Here is an 18,154-nt window from a genome sequence, read left to right as displayed (position 1 = left end):
GGTTTGTAGTCTAGTTTTTTTTTTTTGTGTTGTTTTTACGTAGTTCAGTCTAGTTTTTGTACTGTTTCATGTAGCACCATGGTCCTGAAAAACATTGTCTCATTTTTACTGTGTACTGTACCAGCAGTTATGGTCGAAACGACAATAAAAAGTGACTTGACTTGACTTGAGAACATTAGGAATTTACAATTCTTTGGTTCAGTAGAAAAGTTACCATATGATTGTGTAACATCTTAAAAAATTAATATTGTTTTGCTTGTATGTCCCCCCATGAGCACTGCACATGAATATGAGAAAAATGTCAGCTCTTAAGTACATACACCCCCATGGAAGCCACACTGTTCCCTGTAAGCCTGCTCTAGCACTTATGGCAGTTTCTCTCTCAGCACCATATTCTGATTCTCTCCCCAGATATCTTAATACCTTTTATGTTTCAAATATATCTAGCTCCTTAAGTCTATTCAGCAGCTTAGTCTCCTACCCCTTCTATGATAGTGAATGCCGCAAGATCATCACCTTTTCAGTGAAGACATTTTCAGTGTGTCCTCCTTAGCCCACAGGCCAGGGAATTCATCCTCTTCCTCTGCAATATGTATCATCCTATCAGATGTTTCAATACTTCAATGAGATTTCCTCTCATTCTTCTAAAACAGTGAATACAATTCTTCAAGGTTGTTTTGGAAGATGTAAATAGGTGACTGACACCCAATAGTACCATTCTAGTATTTGATCATACAGGCCAATGATGGCCTTTGTATAGCATGTTCCAACATTTATCCATGAATCTTTGATTGAATTGCCAACCTGCTGTACCTATAATCATTCAACAGGCTCTATGATTCAAAGAAATGAGGAACTATTACTTAATCATTACATAAGGTACATTTTCCCCCCCTTAATTTTGGGGCATCAGATCCAATGCTTTATTATAATTATAATGCAGCTAATAAACTTCTATGTTATTAAATTGTTTCTCTCGTTTGTTCTTCTATTTTACAGGGTAAACGACACAAGAGTTCATTGGAAGTCGTCACCACACCAGACTCCAACCGGGGCCGCAACGAGAAGAAAGCCATCAAGTAGGTGCTGCGGTCAGGAAATGAGAGGGGGTTGGAAAGGTTAAGACCTCAAGCCACAATCTTTTATCAAAGTAACGCTCTCGCATTGATTTCACTCTGACAAAAGTGATAAAGCAGTAACTCGTTAGTGTTCCGAATATCAATGTAAATATTTAATTTCTTTACGCTGTGACACGTGTTGATTTTATTGTCCACTTTGATGGTATGAAATCTTTTGGTAAAGCAACAAAATTATCTTGACAGCTTTCCTTTCCTCTTGAAGGCTACGTGTAATCGAATACGTTGGAAGATCCGGTATACAATCTTTGCAGCTTCTCAGAAGATATAAATCTCTCTTTGTTCATGAGTTATGTACTTTATATATACATTTCTATTTGAGGTTGAAAACAAAATTCAGCATTAAAACTATGAGGCAATTCTTTCCTGCAAAAGTAATAGTAACTATTTTTTCCTGCAGCTTGTATGAAAGAAAGAATTTATGGAGCAAATATGAGAATAGATCATTATGGGTTGATATCCTTGTAACGTGCAGTTGAAGACAACAGGTAGCAGGACCTCTGCACTATTCCTGAGACATATTGACTGCAATTATAATTTTGTTCTTTCAGCTTCAAAGTGTTTACCACAGCTTTTAGGTTATCACAATGTACCCTGTTTCCCTCTTCATTAAGCTCTGAAACCTGACAGGTGTTGCTGACAATTTTGAAGAAGTTATAAATATTACTCTAAAGTGTTAGAAATGCTGTTCATTTTTATTGTGTTTGCTATGTATGTCACTTGAAGGTACTTCTAAATGAGGATGGGAGGGAAACCATTTCCTTTCCTTGTTATGCTGTTTAATGTCTATTAATTGTACTGAATCGTTTCATTGATTTCAGCTTAGATGACAAAGTCAATGTGCAAATTTTGTTATGAACCAGGCTTGTGGGCTGTAAATTAAGACACCTTTATGTGTTAAATTTAAATTTCTTTTACCTTTTTCTCCAGTTTAGCATACAATGATTAAATTGTCATTTATTCCCTGTCATCTCAAAGATCTGATTAACAAAATGACTAGATACATTTTATGTAATGCCAGGATAGTACAGATCTTGAATGAACTTATGTGGTTTTACTTCAGCAGCAATTCTACAGAATGCACAGTGTTTAAACGGCAATGGAATGCAACATTGTATGCAGAAATCTCTCTCTCCCTCTCTCTCTCTCTCTCTCTCTCTCTCTCTGGCTCAGCACTTCAACAGTTCTCCATCTAGCCCTATTGTAATTGGCCCACATTTTGCACATTGGGCAATGTCTGCTGCATGGGTACTAGAAATATTCCCAGTTACAATTACAGTCTCCTGTTTATGTTAAAGAAATTCAAGGAATTTAGTGATTGAATGGTACAACTTTAGGTCTGGCCCTTCAATACGTCATCAACAGAAAATGGATCTTTATTAAATTACATGATGGTTATAATCACATTTCTGAACAATGATGTGAGCATTTTAGCCTTCCCAATTTCAGCAGGATATTAGGTCAAGAATAGGTAAAGATTTACTTAATATTATGTTTCATTCCACTGTGTAAGGTAGGTCACTGTTGGAAGAGCAGATGACAGGGTGTGTGACTACTCATATGTGACACAAATGCATCCCAAGTATTGTTGAACAACTTGTATAGTTTACAAACATTAGTCACTTAGTAGCTGTCCATCAGTAATGACTTTGTAACACTGATTTTAGGTGCAGATTTTGAAATGTATTTTGAAGTTTCTCTTAAAGACAAAATGCTACAATTATTTTGTGCATTGTGCTGTTAAATTTAGATTTATATTCTTTAGTCAATCAATATAATTTTGGAATTTTAATTTCCTTTATGACTGTAATCCAGTTGTACAGTTTGGAGGATAGGGTTCGGATATGTTACTTGTAGTTTTGGTTGTACCCCTCAGCAGAGCTGCAGTCTGGCGTCTACCTGCCGGTCTGCACTGTCTTGATTCCAGGAGTGGGTGCAGAGGAATGATGAACAGCACTGTCATCAGTTGGAACAGTTAGTTATCTGCTGAGCGGACCTCAGGTCTGGGCGATCTGAGCTAGCCCACGTTTCTGTGGGTTAAAGCACCTTGTTAAAGAGAGAGCTTGGAGGAGAATGGCCAGACTAACAGGAAGGCAACAGTAACTCAAATAGCTACACATTACATCGGCGGTGTGCAGAAGAGCATCTCTGAATGCACAACATGTTGAAGCTTGAAGTGGACGGGCTGCACAGCAGAAGACCACGAATGTAGACTCAGTGGCCACTTTCTAGAAGGTGTCTAATAAAGTGGCCACTGAGTATATGAGATTCCTACCAACCTGTGGTGTCTCAGAAGGATCGTTTAAAATGGCATTCATCAGGAAAACGAAGAAACTCACCTCCCAAACTGTTTGACTTGTCCGTCAACACTGACACAACTGTGGTAGAGCCTGTGAGCCCCATGTGGCCTCATCAGCCACCTCAGAACCCACAGAACTAGGCTCATCCTTCCTCCCAAGGGGCCTGTCTAGGAGAGAGAAGATATATCCGTATCTGTATGGCATAGTAGCAGCATTGTCTCAAGTATTTAATATATTCTTGCAACTACACACAATATCTGAATTCCTGACAAATCAAAACCACCTTAAATCTCACTTGATTTCATTTCCTTACTTCAACCAAAAGGTATGTTTTTAATTCTGCCTCCTCCAAGCACAATTACTTTTTCTTTAGATCCCCCTCTCAATTATATCATTTCATATTCTGGAATGATCCTTTTACACTCATCAAGCTGACAGATGTTATACTGGGAAATAGATTGCTTTTCATTTCAGGCGCTCCAGTCAAGATGAGCATGGTTGATGAAGAGTATAGAGATTTCCATCAAAGTGCTTTATCTTACACCAGTAAATTAGACTGGGCTAGGAGCAGCTCGGTGCTTGGTGACTAAGAAACTAAACTGTGATGTTGAGGCTCATACATAGAACATAGAAATCTACAGCACATTACAGGCCCTTCAGCCCACGATGTTGTGCCAGCCATGTAACCTATTCTAGAACCTGCCTAGAATTTCCTTACCGCATAGCCCTCTTCCACCAGGCCATCAGACTTATGAACTCACTGACTTGAGTGTACTCTATATTACATTGACTGTTATATTTATTATAAATTACTATGATTGCACATTGCACATTTAGATAGAGACGTAACGGAAAGATTTTTACTCCTTGCGTATGTGAAAGATGGAAGAAATAAAGTCAATTCAATTCAATTCATTCTATTTTTCTACGCTCCATATACCCAAGAGTCTCTTAAAAGACCCCATTGATTCCACTTCCACCACCGTCACTGGCAGTGCATTCCACGCACCCACCACTCTCTGTGTGAAAAACTTACCTCTGACGTCCCCCTTGTACCTACTTCCGAACACCTTAAAACTATGCCCCTCGTGTTAGCCATTTCAGCCCTGGGAAAAAATGTATACCAAATTTATTTAGAGATTATCATACCAATCATTCATGGATTGTAAAACCAGCTCAAGACAATATAGTGGACTAAACATTAACCTTTTAAAGAGTGTAGGCATTCATTTATTTTCACCTGACCAAAGATTACAAAAATAAAGTCCCATTCTACATTTCAGTATGCTCAGCCACCCATTCCAAATGTTAGCTCGAATATATTTTTATTAACAAATATCTAGATTTCAATATTGAAACGATGGCTTACAATTCAGCACAGCGACTAGCGTGACACTATTACAACTCGGGGGCGTCAGAGTTCAGAGTTCAATTCCGGCATCCTCTGCAAGGAACTTGTAGGTCCTCCCTATGAACACGGGGGTTTCCTTCGGGCGCTCCGGTTTCCTGCCACAGTCCAAAGTCCCAGTTAATCAGTTAATTGGTCATTGTAAATTCTCCTGTGATTAGGCTGAGGTTAATTAGATAGGTTGCTGGGCAGTGTGGCTCATTGGACCAGAAAGTCCTGTTCCATGCTGTATCTCTAAATAATTTTTTTTTAAATCACCTCTTGCACAAATATGTGGACTTAAGGATGGACCCTGATACTAAACCCAAAGCGTAGAATCCCAAAGTGCAATTTTTAACAGTGTGGAGTTAGCAAACGTATTTTCAGATCATAAAAGTAGAATAATATTTAGAAATATGTTCCAAAGCCATCTTTACCAAGTTTCTTTTTATGAAAATGCCTTCAGTCTATTTTGTGAAAATCTATCCAAATATTTAAACTAAAGACGGTTGTCAGTGCTCGAGAATAGAATACTTGCAACTTTTTCCATCTAGTGCCCCAACTAACCCCCACAGGACTTCAATAATAAGAATGAATAAAGTATGAAGCTGCCTTTGCCTTGTCAATATAGCTTAAATGAAAATTCCATCAATCACTCCCAAGGCAAGTTTGTATTATTAAATGTAGGTTAACGCTTCATCTGTACTGACCGTCCCGCAATGCAGATTTTTATGTACAATCATCTTCGGCTTCATTGCAGCCAAGTACCAGATTGGGATGGTGCAGAGTAAATCTTGAAACCAAATTCTTGGCTTTTCAGCAGCTACGTTTTCTTTTGTGGGGGGCTACTAGAAGATTTAAATCCAAACAACTCCAGCAGGATACTACAGACTAAAACCAGCACTGGGACAAGCTATCCACCAGTCAGCTTTTCTAGAGGAGTCTACCAGAATGATTAAAACAAAATAAATGGGATCAATTTGTTTATTTGACAAAATTCTCACTTTTATTCTGTACACTGAAATACATTGAAAAGCAACTAGTACTGTAAAGACATACCCTTCTCATTCAAGGCTGGCAATGACACTGCTTGTGACAAAGATACATGTAAGTTGTATTAATTAGGCTCTGTTTATTACTCTTTTCTGGAAAATCATAGTGCTTTCACTGAGAAAAGTTGTAGTTTCTGTCACATCCACTTGCCCCATTCTGAGCAAATTGACTGCTTGCTGTAAAAAAGATCACATACTATAATCATGAGTATAATGCCCCCAACTGCAACTCGTTGTTTGACATTAGTGTCAGTAGACACAGATTTAAAACAATATAGAACCACGCTGATGCACTAATATTTGGGAATTTTACATTGTTCTCCACAGTTTGCTAGATATAACTATAGTGGAAGGTTCATTACTGCTTATGCATTTATTTCCTTGATTCAGCAGATTATTATTGTGGAATAATGTACTGTGGCAGGAATCTAGGGTGGAAGAGAGGATTAGAAGGAATCTTGGATACCAGTGAAAGAAGATGAGAATGTCAGGAGTTAGGGAGAAATTGTAGAAACAAATAAAAAGATGAAATTTTATATCAGAAGCTCCAAGGAGAAAAGGCCAAGTTCACTCAACCTATTCTCATAAGGCATGCTCCCCAATCCAGGCAACATCCTTGTTAATCTCCTCTGCACCTTTTCTATGGCTTCCACATCCTTCCTGTATTGAGGTGACCAGAACTGAGTACAGTACTCCAAGTGGGGTCTGACCAGGGTTCTATATAGCTGCAACATTACCTCTCGGCTCCTAAATTCAATTCCACAATTGATGAAGGCCAATACACCTTACGCCTTCTTAACCACAGAGTCAACCTACGCAGCTACTTTGAACATCCTAAGGACTCTGATCCCAAGATCCCTCTGATCCTCCACACTGCCAAGATCCTTACCATTAATACCATATTCTGCCATCATATTTGACCTACCAAAATGAACCACTTCACACTTATCTGGGTTGAACTCCATCTGCCACTTCTCAGCCCAGTTTTGCATCGTATCAATATCCCACTGTAACCTCTGACAGCCCTCCACACTATCCACAACTCCTTCAACCTGGAGGATGAGAGGTGACCTGATAGAGGTATATAAGTTGATGCGAGGCATTGATAGTGTGAATAGTTAGAGGCTTTTTCCCAGGGCTGAAATGGTCGCCACAAGAGGACACAGGTTTAAGGTGCTGGGGAGTAGGCACAGAGGAGATGTCAAGGGTAAGTTTTTTACTCAGAGAGTGGTGAGTGTGTGGAATGGGCTGCTGGCAATGGTGGTGGAGGCGGATATGATAGGGTCTTTTAAGAGACTTTTGGATAGGTACGTGGAGCTTAGAAAAATAGAGGACTATGGGTAAGCCTAGAAATTTCTAAGGTAGGGACATGTTCGGCATAACTTTGTGGGCCGAAGGGCCTGTATTGTGCTATAGGTTTTCTATGTTTCTAAGATAGAAATGTTATTGGAGAAGTGATCAATTAATTTATTTGGAGACTGATAAGGGGGTAATGGGTACTTGAACTGCTGCCATTCTTGTTAGTTAGGACACTTTAGGTTTCACATCCAGTGACAATGAAAAAAACAGCAATGTATATTCCTCACTTAGTATGTGAGTTGAAGGGAACAGGTAAAGTGGGGGGGGGGGGCTTCATTTCTTGCCACCCCTGGTGGCTTGGGGAAGTGTTGTCAGAGTAGCCTTCGCAAGTTACCATACTGCATTGACAGCAGCTGTAGATGGATAACACTTGACAGAGCGAAGACTGAGAAAAGTGGATGGAGTGAGTGCCTACGGTGGCAGAACGCTTTTAAATTGGTGCATTCATTATTGCAAATGATGTATCTGATGAAAAGAAAAGCACCAATCTGACTGAGTTTAAATGAAATAAAATATATTCAGTGACAAGAAAGCCACAACCAAAAACGTTCAATGACATTGTATTCATTGCGATGTTCTTTTGAAACAACACAGGCAGATTGTTCAGGCAAAGATCGTTGTGATAAAGTAGCTATTGTGAAGAAGTAATTAATTTGGGGGCTGTGCTGCATAGGGTGGCTGGTCAAAAACACATTAACCATTGCACAGTTTAGAAAATGCATTAGGTTACACCTTTTTAAAATCTCGGCTCCCTAAAGCTGAAGTTCTAGGTTGTGATTTAGCGAAGAGCAGTACAGCATTCCAGTATAGGTACACAACTGCTGAGGGCACTAGGGAGTTTGTTTAGTGAAGAAATATCAATGATGTGATAATCAAAAAAATCCAAGCATGGAAATTTTAAACATAAGCTTTGTAAATGAACCACTTTTTCAGAGGGTCTTCCAGTCATTAGCAGATACAAATTAAAAGAATGACGATGCTACATGAATGGCAGAAAGTTGGACAAGTGTCAGGGTATTAAGCTGGAAATAAAATGATGTCATCAAGGGGATTTTGCCAAGAATAGAAAATTAAAACAATAGTCAAATACATAGAGCTGAAAATACTAAGATTATTAACATGTTGCTTTGTATTAGACACTTACCTAGGCTTAATTGAAGAGAACTTTAAGCCAAAAGATGAGTTTTAATTTGAAGATATGGATAGAGTACATCTTTTCTCAATATATTATATTCTGCAAAAAGTTTCTGCAGCCTGTGAATTAGTTCTGCTTCCATCTAATATGATTCTGTATAAAATATCTCAGAAGGATATTATAATAGAGTTTTCCTTATGTTGCTCTGGCATCTGGCCATCTGATAACAGAATAATTTGGCCTGCTGATATATTTGCCGTTCGACATTTTGTGGAAATGAAGTAAATTTAATGTCAGAACACAGCATGACAACTTATCAGTACCTGCCACTGATTTTCCCTGGCACAATGGTTGCTTTGAAGTCCACCTTTGCCGTTTATGTGAAGCATGCTTTGAAAAGAATTGGATTGTCTCCCACTGCTAGGAAATGTGTGTTAATGTTAGAATGTTAAAATGCAGATTAATTTTACTTTTATGCATGATGCATTGTTGTAAGTGGTTATTCCGCCCAGTTTTAAAGGAACTACAAATCAGACTGCAGATCAGTACAGTATGCAGTGACACTATGCTGTCATTTGTGTAATATTGATTAGCCTTAATTCTATATTCTAATGTTCCATTAGTTTTCAAACTCATGAGGTCTTTTGATCAGGTAAATTAGGATATTTTCTCTATTTGATATGGAGTTGGATTGAAGAGAGCCAAAAGAAAAGAGAGGGTATAATATAGGCAATTGTTAGAAAATGAATTAGCATGATAGAAATATTGGGGGGAGGGAAGTGAACCAGTAATAATTTTTTTAAAGATAGCAAGATATTAGAAATATTAAATTTGAACATATCAGAAATACCACATTTCTTACCCTTTTCAGTGTTGGATATAAACATAGAAGACCTATCCTTGTCCCTAGCATTGTAACGTTTTGTGATTCAAGGGAGAGCACAATGCCGACAACAAATAGTTGCAGCATTTGGTCAACAACTATTCCGATATGCACTGAACTCAAATGAATTAACACAATAAGTATTAAAAAATAAATCTAGTGCAATGCACAAATCAATCCTCTCTCTTAAGAAAGGCACCCTAGCCTGTGTAACCAGTTTGAGAAGTTTCATTTTTCAATTTTGCATTCATTCCGGCAAGTACATTTCACCTCATCCATTGCCTTTCTACTATTTTCATAATATTCTTCAGATATTTCCTTTTTTAGCAAGCAGACTTCTTGCAATCAATGCTATCTACATGTAGATATATTTTTGTCTTCTGGATGCTACTGGAAGAGAATTTTGACAAAGAATTTGATTATATTTCCTCCAAGCCATGATAATTAGATCAGTATTCCTGGATGGATCCTATCTGTTCTTAAAAGAAGGAATGTCATTAATTGTACACTAATTACTTATAAAAATGTCCTTGGATATTTTCTTTAGCTATGTTAATAATGGTTCTGATATCTTTGCAATATGTGCAACATCCAACTAGTGGATTGGTTTATCAATCTCCTTTCAGATCTTCATGTTTTATAATATTTCCTTTGAAAGTGTTAGGGAATGTTGGATTCCTAGTAAATAGTAGGACAAAGTAACTATATACAGTATTTTGTGTCATTTGACTCCCATTTGTTGTGTGAGTCCTTTAGTGGCCCCATTTCGTGACTTAATGCTGGGTCTGTGCTGGTCCACAACTTAATCCCATGGAAGATTGACACAACCATCCATTTTTTTTGTTTGTATTCAATTTTAACTTTTAAAAAATGTTCATAATTTCTCATATTCTTTCATATCACCTCTCCTCTTCAGCAGTGTTTGACCTTTCAATGAATTCTTAGTTTGTGTCTCACATTTTAGCTAAAAAGCTGAACACAAACATTTTGAGAGTGAGGATTCAGCAGCTTCCCATTTCAAAAGCTTTGGGGGACATTTTTGACCATATGTTTGCTTTAGGATCTAAGTCATGACTATAAATTGACCAGAGGAGGAGCCAAAGCAACACATATGAAATGCTGGAGGAACTCAGCAAGCCAGGCAGCATCAATGGAAAAGAGTAAACAGCCAGCGTTTCGGGCTGAGATGTTCTCTCATGCCGAGGAGGACCAAAATCTCTTCCTGAGAGGCTACGAAGATCTCTAAATGCTAAGTCTCTATTTGATCATTAATGAGTTCAGATGTACAGATTAATAGTGGTAATCATAAAATTATATAGCACAGAAGTGATTCCCCAGCTGCCCATTTAGTAGAGGACGTCAATTAATCCCAATTCCAATTCCCTACTCATTCCCCTTTGTCTCTTCTTTAAAACACAGATCGTTTTCAAGTATCTATGCATTCTTTATTCTCTTTTTGAAAGTTACTGTTTCTGAAAGTATTTCCAAATGCTGTCAGGTGATATATTCTTAATCACATTTTCAAAGTGTAAAGAAGCCACAGATGTTAGAAATCTGAGCTAAAACAGAAGATCTTGCAAACTCTCAGCAGGTGAAGCAGCACCTGTAGAAAGAGAAACAATTAACATTTCGTGTCTGGAATGCTTTGTCGACACTGGGAAAGGGGAAAGGTGATTCCAGCATTTTCTGCATTTGTTATTAATTTTTAAAGGTACTTCCATTAACATTCGGTTCTCTTTTTAAATTATTTTAGCTATCAGTCCGATAGCCTTTCCTTACTTTATGTTTCCTTACTTTCTATTATAAACTTTTGGAACAACACCCACTAAATTTTTCATCCCCCATTTATCTCTTGAGCACACTTCCAAGATCTTGACAGTCTTTACCAAAGGTGATGTTCCAAAGAATAGATGCTAGCATTAAATTTGCCATTATTTTCCAGAGATGGGTTGGCCATCTGGTTTGAGAACAGGGATTGTCTGTTGCTGCAATAAGGTATGTTCTCCCAGTGAAAATAAATTGCCAACTTTGTTGAGAAAATCAAGCAAAATTTTCTAAAATTGATTATAAAGATTTTCCTGATAGGGTAAAGATCTCTTGGTGATACGTATTATGACAATGGGCATTAAATCCTGAGGAAATCTCATGTGGTCATTATAGCTAACCCACTTGCTCAAGCCAATCCACATCTGCTTTCTGTGTATTCACTCTACAAAGCGGTCTTAGTGTCCTGCATTGTTCCTCATTTCCAAATTCATTTCTGTTATCAAATTTTAATATTATTTCTTTTGTATTTATTGGCAGTTCACCCCTTTATTGACATCACTTTATGGACACAAAATCAATCTATGTATAAGAGCTATCGTATGTATTTATATTTATTGTGCTTTTTTATTACTTTGTGTTCTTTATCTTATTGTGTTTTTTTTTCTGCTGCATTGGATCCAGAGTAACAGTTTCAGTCTCCTTTACACTTGTGTACTAGAAATTATACTAAACAATCTTGAATCTTGAACCCATTCCTGTTCTCATCTTGCAACATCAAAAAAATCTTACTTTTATTGTTGCTTACTATTGCTTCCTATGATCTAACCATCCCCATAAATTTCTTACCAAGTTATTCATATGATCTAATTTTCCATTTATATGGGATGTTCAAATGAGGACCACTGGCTTCTCATTTACATGATATCATTCTCTTTTGATTTGCCTAAATTGTGTTGTGTTCCTCAATTATGATTTTATTCAGGCTCACTGTTTGTTTCAATCGATCTGACATTTCAAAACTCCATTTCATTTATTAACCAATCTGTTATCTAAGTTAAAGTAGTTCATTTCTATGATATGCTTTTGAATATCCTAAAGAAAGGGAAGATGCTTACTAACTTGAAGATTTTTATAGCCCCAGGTGGTTTAAAAGAGAGAGGTGGAAGTGGTTTCCATCAATATTTGTCATGAACAAATTCAGTAGCCATGTGTGCAATTCAAATGTGCTAATGATTCTCATTTCTTGATGTTCCCATGTGAGGCAAAAGAAAATTTCAACTTCAAAGTCTGCCCATAATGCAGTTAAAACTAGCTTTTCTACAGTTTCCCTACTGAACACATTCTTCTTTCTTTAGGAAACAAATCATTCTTCCATTAAGATTTGAAAAATTATGAATAGTACCTCTGCTGCCCCATCTCCTGTCTTATATGATATATTTCTTTTGTTGATTTCTCCATGTTTTGATTTGTCATTTCAAACAGTTTTTTTTTAATAGTTACCTTCAGTGATGATCTTCCACAACTTCTACAGATGTTTCATATTGTTATAAGGAGATACTGCACAGAAACAGGCCCTTTCGCCCACCTGCAAACACTGACCATCATGCACCAAGACTCTCATTTTCATTTTCAATTCTTAAAAAGTAAAAGCAAATGAAGAAGTTTAGTCATTCCTTCATTCTTAAGTATAAAATTGCTTTCTCCATTTCTAAGTGAACCTCTGTGTCATGGAGTAATACAGCATAGTGGCTGTCCTTTGGCCAACTGAATCCTTCCCAAGCATCAAGTGCCCATCAGAACTAATCCCATTTACTAGCAGATGGTCTGTGGCCTTCTGTATCCTATTCTTTACCCATCTTTTGTTCACAAACTTGTGAAGGATTTAGGTCAAGAATTTCTATCACATGATGAAGTTTTGTGTGCTGGAAATATTGCGAGAGAAGGGGACTCCAGTACTTGCCATTATAAAATCTCCTGTTTTTGATATTTGATATTGAATGAGAATGGAAGGGTCTTCAGACCTGGTAAACAAGCTGAGTGTCATCATGCTTTGTGTAAACTCATTTGGATGAATGCTTCCTCTACACTTTACCTTTGCCTGAAGGAAGTAGAAACACCATGTAGTAGGATTTAGGATTTTGAGTACATAATGTATTCAAAGCATTGCAGACCTATCATGACCTCAGTCAGGTATGGCTTTCACTTGGTTACTAGGAACTTTGTGAAAAGGAAATTCTTGGAGATGCCATTTTCTGTTGTTTCTGACTAACAATTCAGCTACTTTGCTCCCTGCAGTATACCTTCTGCTTAGCAAAATGTACTTTTCCTGAAGTCTTTGGGCTAACAAACGTGTTTTCTTTTTAAGACAAATCTCACACAAAAAAATTCCAATTTTCGCCAAAGATTTGGGCATGAACATTTAAACTGTTGACTCATGTCGAACTCAGTTGTTAAATGCTGTTTCCTCTGCCAGGGAATTTGCTCACCACCTGACCAAGTATTCAGCCACAGTAATAAAATCCATCTTTAACAAACATATTTTTTCATATTTCAGCTTCTGTTGTGTTTTCCTTCTTTTCTCTCTTTGCTGTTCTAGTGATCTTGACAAAGACTTTTGGAATAACAATGACAGCACTGTACAAAAGAAATGGAGTTCCTACCCTCCAAAGGAGTTCATTCTAAACATTTCGCCTTATGCACCTTATGGTGACCCACGTCTTTCACTCAAGTGAGTTTCTTTCAATGGTTTGGTTTTCTATAGTATGTAAAGCTTCCTTCCTCTGTCTTTTACCTATCCACCCAATCACCCACTCACGCCCATTCCCAAACCCTTTGCAACCCCATGGATAACTTGACCCCATGGAGACGAACAACCCTCCTGATCATGTGCCTTGCTTGAAGTTCACAACTCATCTGATCTATCTTTCAAATGTGGGATAGCAGAGGGTTGCTCGTTGAGGTTTCCGTTACACTGTGTGATAGAACTAACATTTTTAAGAATGCTGTCTTGATGCTGTTGATAGAATTTCTCTGGCTGCTTAATCCCCTTCTGTTTTTTTTTTGAGCTTTGGAAGAAAGGGCTGCGTAGGTGTGCACTGATGTGCTTTAGCGGCAGATCTGCTTTACTCCAATCTTCAATCAGGGCTGACTCACTCTCTGTCCACTCTGCTTCCTGTCCGTAATAGTGGCTCTCTCATGTCCGGTAACAAAGCTCCAGTAGCTGAAAAAGAAACACGCACGGCCGAGAAGCAAACCCGCAGCAACAGCATGAAGAGCAGCGGATCTTCCATCAGTAATCGGGGTGAAGCTGCCAATGGGAAGGTTGGGAAAGGTGGGCGCTGGCACACAGTCCAGACTCTCCTAGCATCGGGCAAGCTCAACCAAGCTAAGTGAGTTTAAATGAGTAGTTACATAATTACTGAGACCGTGACAGCCAAAGAAATCAGTCTTTCAATAATGAAATAATTTTTGCAGGAAATTAATAAGTGTCTTCACAACATGACTGCCCAGCACCACTGGATCCTATAATTTGTCCATTACACTTGCACATGCATGGGTTTTAAGAATACATATGCTTTGTAATTGTATCCATCCACTTGCCATCACCATAATTTGCCTTTTCATGCCCACAATACCATTGAAAGTCTCACTAACACTTTATTTAGCATGCTGTGGATCTAATAAATGATGGATGTTCATTGCAGTTTCATGGGCCAGCTTTCTCCCTGTGACTTACTGGAGTTGCTTTGTAGGAGACATATGTTCTTTTCCCAATAGCAATATGTTGAGAATGATTTGTCCTTTGTGACCAGGTTGTCATACGTTGACAAACATGAAGTCTGGCATCCAGCTGGCAGGGCAGTATTCCTTTCCTGGTGGCATTTGTTCACTGGCTTTGCTATCAATAGAACTATGACCGCTAAATGATCAACACTTGTGTTTACTATGTTGTTGATGTAGGCTCAGTGAGAAGGGCTCTTCAGTGTACTGCGTATTGACTTATTCAAAACGAGGTCCTTGATTTTGTAAGGGACCCCGTGCGGGAAACAGAAAATTTGATCAAAGCAATCTGCGACGTGGGATATATTAAAGCAACAAGATCTCTTCTCAATTAGAAGTTCAGGAAAATTCAATGGATTTTGTCTGATCTTGTTCCAGAATCAGGTGCAGACCCAAGCAGAAAAAACAATGGCTTGGACTAAGTTAAAGCAATTCTAGGAAGAGATATTTTAAGAAAGTAAAAGTAGGTTATGCATGTGAGATGTACCTTTTTTGCATGGATGTATCCTTGCAATTGCTACAGAATTTCATTGTAATCGCATATTCTCAATAGCTTGCACCTCAACAATGGCTGGTATCTGTAGCTAAAAGAACCATAATTTTTAATTAACTTATGAAGAAGGCCATTCAGGGATTATTTACTTCTGATGTCCTTTTCTTCTCTGGTGGTAAAATAGGGAAAATATGTCCAGTTTTTCTTTATCTGTTTTTGGGTAACCTGAGAAAGAATTGTGTGTCAGGCAGAATTTGGAGCATATGTTTGTCATTGTTGCATATCTCTGAATCTGCGTGTCAGAGAATTTACACAAAGACCAATCTCACTAGGGAGGCAAATACTCCCTTGATATTAATTATTAATCTTTATACTGCGCAGAAGTTTCATTTTTGAATTTTAGCAATTTTTTTCGTAGTTTTTCATAAGAGCAGTAGCCTCAAAGAGCCTGGGGCCAGATGTGTAAAATATAACAATAGTGGCATATGCCTAATAAACACATCATGCAGGTTACTCTTCTGAGCCTGCATATTTTGGCAGGCTTGTAACATCAATGGTTCAATGGTGCCAAATTGCCAAACTTCATACTCCTTTAGAATGCAATGGTGTGGGTGTGTATGCACATCAGTGTACAGGCTAGAAGGGGTTAAGAATTCAGGTACGATAGAGATCAGGACTGGTCTATTTTAACAGTGTCTGGAGGAATGACCCTGGTTGTCTTGCACAGACAAGTGTAGGTGAAATCAGTATTTCATATGACCACCAGTTAATGTTTGAGAGAGCAGAAGACCCCTTTTGACAAGATAATCTTAAACAGCATCTAATATAATGCATGGCTCCTTGATTTGCATTCTAAGTAGCTGTCTAGCACTTGGCTCAGACAAGAGATTTGCCTTCGCACCAACAGACTTTTGGGAGGTGGTGTCAGCCCCACTGTCTCTGTGAAGCCATGCCTTACCCCTTCCACTTACCCCTAGCTTTCCCCTTCTGCCATTTTTTTGGATAGCTGTCTCTCTCTCTCTATATATCCTTAAAATGTATCTCTATGCTTCTTTACACAAGTTAATTTTATGTAACGTTCCTAAGCTAATACTACACAAAACAGCTCCACAATGTGGTTAGGTTGGAGTTAAATAGGTGGGTTGCTGGGCTGTGAGGCTCAGTGGGCCAGAAGGGCCTGTTCCACACTGTATCTCTAAATAATAATAAATAATGCATGAATTACCAGAAACATGCCATACAATGTAATTTATTTCTGTAATGAAACTGCCCACAGTAGGTTTAGCTAGAGAGGGCCACCCTTGTACCTAAATCAAATACCTTCCTGGGTCAAGACCTAGGGTATCCAAAGCCCTTTTGATTTTCCCACCTCCTTCCACTGCATTCTAAATAGTTAACATCTGAAGTGCATCTGACTCACAAACCTCCAATATATTGTCTAATAATTACTCCTTCCCTTGGGTGATAATAAATTTCTGTGTTGCATAGCACTTAGAAGAAATACTGAGGTTATCAAGAACTCAGAATGGGTGGAGGAACTTCAGTCTCCATCACTAAGTGTATCTCAGCAACACCATCACTGAGCGAGCTGGTCAAGTCCTGAAGGGCGCAGCAATCACATTGGGCCTGCAGCATTTGGTAAGAAAACCAACACGAGGGAAAAATCTACTTGGCCTTGCCCTCATCTGTGTATCCATCAGAGTTGTCCATGACAGCATTGATCAGAGTAACACTCAAACAATTACCTACGGCTCTCTACAAGCCATGTCAGTAACGTGATTGAATATATTGCATCTTCCTAGTTGAGTATGATTCCAAGGACACTCAAGAAGCACAATCCATAAATAAGATGCACTCCTTCTATTGGGGCATGGTAGCTTCAGTCAGTATTTGCAAAATGCATTGCAGGAAATTTCCCACTCGAATGATATTGACCACCTCTGTCACTTAGAATGAGAAGAAGACAAAAACATGAGAGCACTACGGCTTTCAAGGTCCCACCCAATTGCATACCATCCTGACTTTGTAGCACATTGTTTCAGAACTGGAAAAATAATCTAACAACTTGTCTGGAATGCTTACCTCGCATCTTCTCAAAAGTAATGCAGAATGGTATTAAATTCTGCCTGCTAAAATTTAAATATACTTAGAGAGTCTTGAGATATTAATATATAAAGAGTTAATAGATTGATATCAACTGTTTCATAGGGCACATCTGCTGAATTAAAGAAAAATGTTTGTGGAGGGAACTCTTAGTTGAATTATGAAAGCATGAGTCAATAATCATTTTGTATTTTTTACTAGATCAGAGAGTGTATTCTTAGAACTGTCCAAAGAAGACTGAGTGTGATTTTTGAGTCCATGGTAGTTCTAATTATAAGTGAGAGGGCTTCATGAGTTCAAACACTTGCTCTATGTTTTCATAGGGATGTAACCATGGTGAGGAATAACTTCAAAGTAATACTAAACAAAATTATTCAAATAATTCAAAAGTTTTCTATATAATTATTGAAATTCCTTACTAATATCAAAGCTGATAATGATTTGAGCATCTAAAGGCATAATGCATTTGTAAGAGTTGCTGCAGGCAAAAACAACCTGAAAAATCTAGTATGACAGCACCTGAGTGCTACTGTCATTATCAGACAACTCAAACTACATATTTAGTTGATTAGGTTTAACTTAATGTGTAGCTTAATTCTGCAAAAAAGGTTATTGAAGGGAATTCAAATTTGCTAGCTTTTCAGAGGCACAGCTCTGATTCCATAATGGTGTGGGGTGAACAAGTATGTGTGTGTGTCCACTGCCACACAACATGGCCTTTTTAAGATTATTAATGGGTTACCTGTACTATGGTTTGAA

General features: G+C 38.0%; 1 protein-coding gene across 1 annotated transcript in view; it reads left to right on the top strand.

Annotated features, from left to right (window-relative positions):
* Window positions 1-18,154, top strand: part of LOC140729530 (synaptotagmin-7-like) — a 530,282-nt gene that overhangs the window by 376,669 nt on the left and 135,459 nt on the right. Inside the window, 3 exon segments of the mRNA XM_073049365.1 lie at window positions 1,000-1,079; window positions 13,616-13,747; window positions 14,205-14,408. Coding sequence (XP_072905466.1) covers window positions 1,000-1,079; window positions 13,616-13,747; window positions 14,205-14,408 — 416 coding nt within the window.

Source organism: Hemitrygon akajei, chromosome 6 (assembly GCF_048418815.1).
Source record: "Hemitrygon akajei chromosome 6, sHemAka1.3, whole genome shotgun sequence".
Classification (NCBI taxonomy): domain Eukaryota; kingdom Metazoa; phylum Chordata; class Chondrichthyes; order Myliobatiformes; family Dasyatidae; genus Hemitrygon; species Hemitrygon akajei.
This window is presented reverse-complemented; position numbering and strand designations above follow the sequence as displayed.